This window comes from Lampris incognitus, chromosome 14 (assembly GCF_029633865.1).
Source record: "Lampris incognitus isolate fLamInc1 chromosome 14, fLamInc1.hap2, whole genome shotgun sequence".
Taxonomy (NCBI): domain Eukaryota; kingdom Metazoa; phylum Chordata; class Actinopteri; order Lampriformes; family Lampridae; genus Lampris; species Lampris incognitus.
In genome coordinates, this window is record NC_079224.1 from 45,546,456 (window position 1) to 45,557,201 (window position 10,746).

At 42.7% G+C, this 10,746-nt stretch overlaps 1 protein-coding gene across 1 annotated transcript in view; it reads left to right on the forward strand.

Annotated features, from left to right (window-relative positions):
• The window catches only part of LOC130124480 (HERV-H LTR-associating protein 1), a 39,217-nt gene extending 29,620 nt beyond the window's left edge, over positions 1-9,597 (forward strand). The window contains 4 exon segments of the mRNA XM_056293932.1: positions 606-767; positions 4,372-4,414; positions 5,328-5,410; positions 9,548-9,597. Of these exon segments, the coding sequence (XP_056149907.1) occupies positions 606-767; positions 4,372-4,414; positions 5,328-5,410; positions 9,548-9,597 (338 nt within the window).
• Positions 9,598-10,746: the final 1,149 nt, after the last annotated feature.

Sequence of the window (10,746 nt, forward strand, 5' to 3'; positions counted from 1 at the left end):
TATATACACACACACACACACAATTTTGTGAGTTTTTGGAAATAGAATCTTATAATTAATTTAGACAACAGCATTGTGGCATGTGACAATATCCAGATTTCATGTCAACAAGATACTATTGAAAGAGAGTGAACAGTAATATTGCGTTATCGCCCCACCCATGGTGAAATTAAAACAAGTAAATATGATTTTCTTATGGTGATCAGAAGCCTGTGTACCTGCATAAATTATAATCTAAATACATTAGCACTGCTGAATCCTGTGAGAATCCATGAGTTTCTATAGAGGAGCCTTGAATAATTAAATAAGTAATACGGCATGATAATGCTACAGTGGCAGAAAATCTCCAAAGCGTGGGGTATTGCCATTTAAACACCCTGTCTTTCTTATCATTGCAAGTACAAATGCATCACTTTAATTGCACTTTGGTTACATTTCATTTACATTTCAAATTATTTCTAAGCACCATTACTTTTAAGTGTGACACATACTTTAACTTGCATTTTGTTGTCAGTGTAATAACAAAGGAAGACAGAGATGTCCACCAGGATGAAGTGAGTTTGTTTCTGTTTTTTTCTCAAATGTTCTTTCTTATGTTTTGAGAGGCTGCCCTTGGAAAAGGCCTCAGCCATCCTCTGCCGGAGAGCCGATTGACAGCTCTATTACCGATGGAGGCGCTCCAACCACTGTAGGGCCGACTGTGGGTGCTCACAAGCTGCAGCCATGCGTCCTGGAGCTCTGCAAGTTCTTCTCCCAGTGCATCTGTCGTCCCTACGGCTCCAAGACCCGGATGAAAAGGTACTCCCTTCGAGACATTTCCACTTCGGCCCACGCTGTCATCTGGAACAAAGTCGGGGGGGGGGTGAAGGGGGGTGCGAGGGAAGGGTCCCTCTGCTAGCCGGATTAACTTGATAGATTGCACCGGGCGGCAAACGTCTTTCATTTTCAGGTCCATCCAAACGTCCGCTCCCAAACATGCACATTTTGATAGGCTATTTAAATATACATTGGATTTTTGTTGTCCATCCATCCATCCATCCATTATCCAAACCGCTTATCCTGCTCTCAGGGTCGCGGGGATGCTGGAGACTATCCCAGCAGTCACTGGGTGGCAGGCGGGGATTTTTGGTGTGAATAAACAAAATGTTTTTTTAACTACTACATTGTTACTGATTATCATTATTGAGCTTATTAATTTGAGGATGTCAATCAACAGGCTGGGCTGAGGGGAGTCAGTTAATTGAAAAACTCTAGACTGACTATAATTTACTTTAATAATCATCTCTTATTTGTTTTATCCAAAATTATCTAAAAAAAAAAACATTTGATGGCATTTAAACTTAGTGGGGATTTTTTTTTTATCCCTCTTTTACCATTTTGCCAGGGCCCCCATGATAATTGGGCCCGGTAGGACACCGCCCAGATCCAGGCCTGTCTTCGTCGTCTAACCCGGTATCATACTTTTTCGTGCTCATAGCCACAAAAATGAATCTGTTCACAAAGTGAATCGTGTCCTGAAGCACAATTGTCTGACTTTTTTATGCTACACAGAAAGAAATTAAAACCCATGCATTTTAAATGGGAGCATTTCTTGGACTATTTTCGTGCTGGACTGAACAACATTTAAACCAATGCATTACAACTGGGAGATTTTCTTTGACTTTTTTTTGGGGGGGGGGGCAACCCAGTCACCAGAATAAAATGTTGGCATTTTACCTTTCTGCAAACCACAGATATATTAAAATCTCAACGTTTCTGAACCAAAAGTATGTTTCACATCAACATTTCAACTTTTTCAAATGCGCTAACCACTGGGCACTGTTGCCTCACAGCAAGAAGGTGCTGGGTTCGAATTCCAGGCCGTCTCAGGTCCTTTCTGTGTGGAGTTTGCATGTTCTCCCCGTGTCTGTGTGGGTTTCCTCTGGGTATTCCGGTTTCCTCCCACCATCAAAAAGACATGCACGTTAGGGTTAATACTCCTGTCTGTGCCCCTGAGCAAGGCAATGGAAAGAAGAACTGGAGCTGGTCCCTGGGCGCTGTACCACGGCTGCCCACTGCTCCGGATGGGTTAAATGCAGAAGACAAATTTCTTTGTGACCAAAAAACTGTACATTGACAAAAATAAAGTGGCTTTCTTCTTTACAGCGCATTTCGTTGAAGCCTGCATCCACGTCACGACTGTCGAGTTTGTGTCTGCAGAAAAAAATGGCTGATATTCCTTTTGTTCTCAGTGGAAAATGCAATATTTTAAGATAGTTTCGGCATTAGGATGTGCTTTAATGAGCGAATTTGACAAGGGCTAAATTGTTATAGCCAGATGACTGGGTCAAAGCATCTCTGAAACAGCAAGGAACGAACAAACCACAAACCAGTGAAAGGACGTAGGACATCCAAGGCTCATCAATGCGCGAGGGCAACGAAGGTTATCCCGTCTCGTCCGAACTGATAGAAGGTCTACTGTGGCACAAGTCATAGAAAATTTTAATGATGGTAACGTGAGGAATGTGTCAAAACACAGTGCATCGCACCCTGCTGCACATGGGGCTGTGTAGCTGCAAACCAGTCAGAGTGCTCATGATGACCCCTGTCCACCGTCAAAAGCACCTACAATGGGCACGCAAGCGTCAAAACTGGACTTTGAAGCAGTGTAAGAAAGTCACCTGGTCCAATGACTACGTGGATGGCCGTGTATATGTGTGCCGTTTACCTGGGAAAGGGATGGCAGCAGGATGCACTGTGGGAAGATGACAAGCCGGTGGACGGAGTGTGATGCTCTAGGCAATGTTCTGCTGGGAAACCCTGGGTCTGGCCATTCATGTGGATGTCAATTATACACATGCCACCTATCTAAACATCATTGCAGACCATGTACACCTCTTCATGACAGTAGTATTCAACGATGGCAGTAGCCTTTTTAAGCAGGATAATGCGCCCTGCCACACTGCACACATTATTTGGGAATGGTTTGAGGAACACGATGAAGGGTTCAAGGTGTTGTCCTGGCCTCCAAAATCTCCAGATCTCAATCCGATTGAGCATCTGTGGGATGTGCTGGGATGTGGATGTGCTAGACTGACAAGTCTGATCTACGGTGGCTCTACCTCGCAACTTACAAAACTTGGAGGATCTGCTGCTAATGTTTTGGTGCCAGATACCACAGGACATCTTCAGAGGTCTTGTAGAGTCCATGGCTCAGTGGGTCAACGCTGTTTTGGCGGAACACCGAGGATCAACAGCATATTAGGCAGGTGGTCACAGAAAAAATAAAAATGTTAAAAAGTAAGTTTGTCAGTGGGGGACTGAGGTGCAGGGGGCCTGTTGATTAGTCTGACTGCAACAGGGAAGAAACTTTGTGTGGCATGACCTTAGCGTTTAGTCAGAGGGCAGAGTCTCAAAAAGGTGGTGTCCAGGGTGGGAGGGGTTGACAACGATCTTCCCTGCCCACCTCAAGGTCTTGGAGGTGTGCACGTCCTGAAGAGATGGGAGGTGGCAGCTGATCACCTTCTCCGTCGAACGAATAATGCACTGCAGCCTGCCCTGGTCCCTGGCGGTGGCAGCAGCATACCAGATGGTGGTGGAGGAGGTTAGGACGGACTTAATGATGGAGGTGTAGAAATTCACCATCATTATCTGACAGGTTTCATTTCTTCAGCTGTCACAGGGAGTACATCTTCTGCTGTGCTTTATTGATAAGGGGGCTGATGATTAGTTCTCACTTGAGGTCCTGAGCGATGCTGGTGCCCAGGAATGACTCCACGGTGGTAACTGGGGAGTCACATAGCATAAGGGAGGGCACAGGGCTTGGCTTCTCCTGAAGTCTACCAGCATCTCCGCTATCTTCAGGGGGTTTAGGCCTAAGTTATTCAGGCTGCACCAGGAATCCAATCCAAGCGGTCACCTTCTAATCTGTAAACAGACTCGTCACCCTCAGATGAGTCCGATGACAGTGGTGTAGTTTACAATCTTCAGGATCTGGATAGACGGCTGTCTGAAGGTGCAGCCATTGCTGTAAAGCGAGACAAGCAGTGGGGACAGGACACAGCCTTCGGGGGCACCGGTGCTGATGAGCCGAGGGTCCAAGACATGCTTCCCCATCTTCACAAGCGGACTACTGTTGGTCAGGAAGTCAGTGATCCACCTGCAGGTGGATTGCGGCACGTGGAGCTGAGAGAGTTTGTCCTGGAGGAGAGAAAGGCTGATTGTATTGAAGGCAGAGCTGAAGTCCACAAACAAGTTCCTGGCAGAGGTACCAGGAGAGTCCAGGTGAAGCAGGATTGAGTAGAAAGCAATGTTGACTGCATCGTCTGTTGACCTGTTGGCTCGTGATGTGAACTCTAGGGGATTCAGGAAGAAGATGGCGATGGACTTGAGGTGGGACAGCACAAGCCGTTCATAAGTCTTCATAACTACAGAGGTCAGAGCAAAAGGTCTGTAGTCATTTATCCCCATGATCCTTGGCTTTTTGGGGACAAGGATAACGGTGGAGGCCTTGAGGCAGGCTTGCACCCTGTGGTAAAACGTAGGGTGGTAAAGGCGTCGAACCCTCAATCTACAGGAACTGATTCATTTTAGGTGGGAGGGAATAGTGGGGACATGCTAGTCATCAACAAAACATGACTTTTGTTAACAGTTCAAACAAATATTTCAGCAAATCCGTATTATACTTAAATAGCTTTGTATATATACCTGACCCATTTTGAGTCAAGAGGATACCACCTTTCTCAAAACCTTCAAATAGATTTGAAAAGTTATCAAGTTTTACATCTCTGAAATTGGACACTGAATCTACTAAACCCCTAAAACAAATCACTACTTTCAGCCAAATAATATGCTGTATTATTTTCAAAAATCATTGTTTTAGAAATATTAATAAAAGTCAAGATTTAGTTAAGGGAATATTTTGTGAAGGAGGATTTCTATTTTTGTTGAGATTTTTTTGTCAATGCGGAGATTTGATAAAACAACTAAGACGTTATAATCTGTTGATAATGTTAGGGGTTATGTTAATTATGAAGTCAGTGATGCTGTCATAGAAAAAAATGACACACCATTATAGTCATTTTTTGTGTTGTCGCCTGCGTCACATGGGTCTTGCAATTCAGAGAAGGTTAACGGTAATGTGGACATAAAGTATAGATTTTCTCCCCGAAAGTAGCCGTGTGATGCATCCTGTTTTTTTTTGCATTTATCATGAGGGCAATCACGTTTCCTTTTTCTCCATATCTTGCCATTTTCACAGATTTGTGTTTTGTCGATTAAGACTGCTGCGAAAATCTCAGCATAACTAAGCAAATTCTCCATTTTTAAAAATGACATTAATTTTACAGGTACTGCGATGACAGCCATTTGTGGTACGAGACTCACACGTCTGAGGTGTGCAGGAGGGTCCGAAGGCTTTCCTTCTCCAGAAGTAAGTTGATTCAATGAAGGCATAGAGGCTGCTACACCTAACACACCATGGAAGTAAACCCGTTTCACTTCAAAGTAGTGACTCCATTATTAGGACGCACCAATCTTTGCTTTCTCTGAAAACCTCACATCCCAGTACCCAAGACAATGCACCCAAGTCGTAATTTATTTAAAATATGCACATACGACGACAGCTAAAAGACTGCATCATTTACTCCCAAATCTAAGTCTAAGAATTGAATCCTTACTGGTAACAATTCTAAAAAAGTTTAAAAACTTTTTTTTAGTCATTTTTTTTTCGCATTCTTATTGCATCCTCACTGTGAGCATGGCATTTTTACATGTTGGGATACATCAGTTGGACTCCAAGAGCCAGAGTTGAGGCGCTACTTTGAAATAACTAACACACAAGAGGCCACAAAGGCACTACACTCGTATCATACAAAAATAGATTCATCAAATTAAAAGTGTGATGTTTCAGCCACAATGGCCTTCATCAGAAAATTAATTTTTGATATCAAAAAAATCCTGGGTTAAAAACTAAAATGTCTCGCTATTGTGCAGCTCATAGCAGGCGTTTACAGATTATTTTCTGTTATATCCTATCAGACATCGAGTACGCTAAACTGACTTCCAAATACTTTTCTGTGGTTGGCTACAATCACTTGTACTGTAATCTCACTTTTACCACATTACGATAAAGATAATTCAAATGATTTTCATCGTGTGTTCCAAACATTTTTTTAGGTTACCATGAAATATATTTTGACAATTTAGTACATCTTCCATCCCTGCTATATTATAGCATCATAAGTGCAAAATTGTTGGAGCAGCGCAACCCTCTTCCTGGCATTGTTACTGTCATACTCTATTTACACAAAGACTGGAATTGTATTTTTCTCCATCGCCACTGTTGTCATACAATACAATAACACAAACAACTTTTATCAATTTTACTAGGGGCAATATGTTTGGGGCAGCTTGTCATTTCTGTTCTGGAGGTCAGAGAGAAACCTCATTAAAGCCAGGCAGACACTGTACGGTTTAAGTAATCTTGCATGTTGCATTAATTCACACTATACGTTTAAATCGTCTCTTCTGCACAGCCAAAGCCTACGATGTCTACGCTCACGCTGCATGGTTCGATCGACATGCCATGACATGGTTGCTCACACTGAACGTTTACATACACAGAAAGCACCAAACAAGTTTTCTCCATTGACAATTTCAATCAAGTTTTATTCAAACAATATGGCTGCACCCCCCAAAATGTTTCAACGTTTTATTTTACATTTTAAGACGTGTTTGCTAAGAAGGCTAGGAGAAAGGCGCAGGTTGTGGTCAAGATCAGATTTGACCACCATGGCAAACACCCTATCCAAGCTAATATAATAGGCTACTTTTGCCAGGGCTCTAACTATCTGGTCTCCATTCACACATACATACATACTGTATGCACTCTCTCATCTGTGCCATGTTGTTATTGTTGGCTCGTGCAGACGCACTCAGGTAACCTCGCACTGAATTATGGGAAATCAGATCGCGATGAAAATATAACAATATTGTATGAATCAAATTTTGTTGGAATTGTCAATGGACAAAACTTTTTAGGAGTTTTCCGTGTAAACGTTGAGTGTGAGCACCCGCATCCTGGTGTCTACCCAGCTTTAAATCTTCATTTCATCCCTCTAGTCGAAATCAGTTTTGTAGCACTTTATCTGTAGGTCTGTGTGCATGTGACGTTACAACCAATTAAGACTGTGGTCAAACCAGAACTGTGCAGAGGAAAATTCCTTCATGTTCTCTTGTGAATAAGCAGGACCAGAAGCTTTGTGACCAAAAACACTTAACTCAAATAAATTAATGAAAGCGTTATACCATCTACTCCTGATTCACCACTGACTGAAAACCATGGCACATATATTTGTGGGGAAATTCCTATTCTGACAAGAGCACAATAATATTGGATGTTAATATACTGCTACAACATTAGCTTTCTCCATTACTCTCCCTAGCGACTGACCGAGGTCAACACAATCTGAGCAGCTCTGTTATTGGTCTCTATTTACAATTTACAATTTCATTTAGCAGACACTTTTATCCAAAGCGACATACATCTGAGAGTTAATACCACACAAGCAAGGATCTAGCTAGTCAGGAGGTGACAACGCAAGTGTAAAAAAAACTAGGTTCAAGTCCGATAGGACAGAGGTGTCAACAGGCAGTGCACAAAGGGAATGCATAGGGTGCATAGAAGCCTTTTTTTTTTTAATTACCATCAGGCTTCTCACTGTCACACATAATATTCTATTACGTGGGGAGTCCGGGTAGTGTAGCGATCTATTCTGCTGCCTACCAACACAGGAATTGCCGGTTCGAATCCCCGTATTACCTCCGGCTTGGTCAGGCGTCCCTACAGACACAATTGGCCGTGTCTGCGGGTGGGAAGCCAGATATGGGTATGTGTCCTGTTCGCCGCACTAGCACCCCCTCTGGCCGGTCGGAGCGCCTGTTTAGGAGGGAGGGGAAATAGCGTGATCCCCCCATGTACTATGTCCTCCTGGTGAAATTCCTCACTGCCAGGTGAAAAGAAGTGGCCGGCGACTCCACATGTATCGGAGGAGGCATGTGGTAGTCTGCATGCAGCCCTCCCCGCATCAGCAGAGGGGTGGAGCAGCAACCAGGATGGCTTGGAAGAGTGGGGTAATTGGCCGGATACAATTGGGGAGAAAAAAGGAGGAAAAAAAATATATATACACACTCTATTACATTATATGAAATTACACACTATAAATGTAATGTTCATCAACAAAATTTGAAACATTTGTTCATGATAACCAAACCAGTAATGAATTTATAGGACAGAAGGGCATTGTTACTTTATATCACACAAAGCTGAAATCTTTCGTCCGAAGAGCTGCAGAGACTTCAACCAGACTGATCGACGACTAATAGAAGTACCTGACAGGATATTATAGTGGTGGGGGGGGGGGTTCTCCCCCAAGTTGAAATATCTAATGGCTTCAATGCAAAATGAGGTTTTCACTGTTGCAATAAAACACTGTCGATGCAAAATGAGCATTGATATCAATACCACGGAGTGAGACCTTTGGTTATAACACTACGGCTTTTATTAGAGGATCAGCATTTCCTCAATACCGGGCCATACAATTTAAAATAAGAACACTTAAGTGGACTTATGGAATTTAACAAATATTTTCCCTTGCTGATGTAATGTGCTAATAAGTGAAGCTGATTTACCTTTTTGAATAGCATCCATCCATCCATCCATTATCCAAATCAATTATCCTGCTCTCAGGGTCGCAGCCCAGCAGTCACTGGGCGGCAGGTGGGGAGACACCCTGGACAGGCCGCATTTTGCATTTTGAAAATCTAAGCTAACATAACCAATGTCAATTTAACTGGTCGTGGATACCCTTTCACTTGTGCTGCATAGCACCACTACCGCTGGAGGCCACTCAAACTAGAACTACACCCACTTGTCGACACTGTAAGCTGCTTTGAATATCAGCAACCACCAAAATGTCTGATAACGGTCATTGCTTTGATATCTGCACTGAAACAGCTACATGTCACACAGAAGGAAGGAGGTTAAAAGTATGTGCAGCCAGGACTGCACATACTTGGACTGCACAGACCTTGAAACAACACCGGGGACAACATGTAAAGAAACGCTCAGTCGTTCCACAAACTACCATAACAGATTGACAGGCACAGATAACAGAATTAAACCAGTTATTAAAAAGTGCCAATGGTGGGGTGCCCCAGTGGCTCACCTGGTAGTGGTACCACATAAGGCTGAGTCCTTACCACAGCGGCCTGGGTTCGAATCTGGCCCGGGCCCTTTGCTGCATGTAATCCCGTCTCTTTCCTGTCTCTCTCTACTGTCACTTTTATTATAATCTGCAAAGGGTTTCTGGAAAGAAGGAAAAAAAAGACGGTCTGATATTTTTTACAAATAAACAATCATAGAGAAGAATCTAGTGTGGGCTGTGCAAACTACAGCTTCTCTGTTAATGATAAAACATTAGATGACATTGCTGAAAAGTGCAACAGTGTGTTCTATGCCACCATCTCCTAAACACAACTAATTCCTCTACCCCCCCCCCCACCACAGACCTCAAACAGAAATGCCTTGCAAGGATGTGCAGTAAACTTAGACCATGAGGAGCAGCCGCAAAGACCTGTTCATCACCACAGCAGAGACCTGAATGTCATCAACGGGACAGCTGTGTACGCTCCTTCCTCATCTTCAACCCACTCGTCAAAAACCTGCTGTTCTGGTGTGAATTCAATAAATGCCTAATAATCGCCTCGGCCATCCTTGTTCCATTTTATTTGATTCCTGAGACAACATGACATGTGGTTCTGGCTTCAGCCTTAACCTAAACATTTACTTCCAGAAACATGTTGGTTCAGCAGAAGTCCCACCCTTTTAACCCTGAACTGACCATCAAAGGCTGAGGAAATGAGAGAAACGCTACTGGTCAGCTAGCACCAGAACGACCGGGATTTCACTCCTACCTAAAACAACCACAGGCAGTCAAAATGACCGCCACGGTATTATACGCTATATTCTGTCAAGATAAATACTCAATTAATATATTAATGCATTGCATATGTTAGTATGTCTGTTAGGAAATTACTGACACCAAAATGAAAATTTTAGTAACTATAATACTATTATAAACAATTTAAACTTCAGAGAGACATGGCCGAACTTGAATAGCAAAATTGAAAAAGTGAAAATATTACCTGACAAACAAAACGGATAACACATATTGCTAATCTAACAAACGTAACAAGGCCTATAAAACGTGAAATGTAAAAAAAGAACTGAAAATAAATATTGAAACAGTCTCAAACAACAACCGGAGCTTAAAATCTACTGGAACGACCGTGGGCGGTCAAAATGACCGCCACAGATTTTAAACTCTATATTCTGTCATAATAAATACCCAATTGAGATATTAAAGCATTAAATATGTTAGTATGTCTGCTAAGAAAGTGACACCAAAATTAACGTATTAACAACTTTTGATACGATTTTTCAAACAATTTAAAATGGCCGCTGTCCAACGCCTGTAAATCCTGCAACGCCTCGGTGGTAGTCATGGTGCGTCTGTAACGGCGTCTGTAACCAGACATGTTGGCAATAATCAAAAATTAAGTTTAGACTATTTCTCTGCACTGGAGAATGCTAGTGTGTTTGTAGGACACAGCAACGAACTTCACGAAGGAAATGATGCGACCAACACACGTCATAAATACTAAAGGGACGCGCACCATGACGTGCAAATTATGAGACAGTCATTT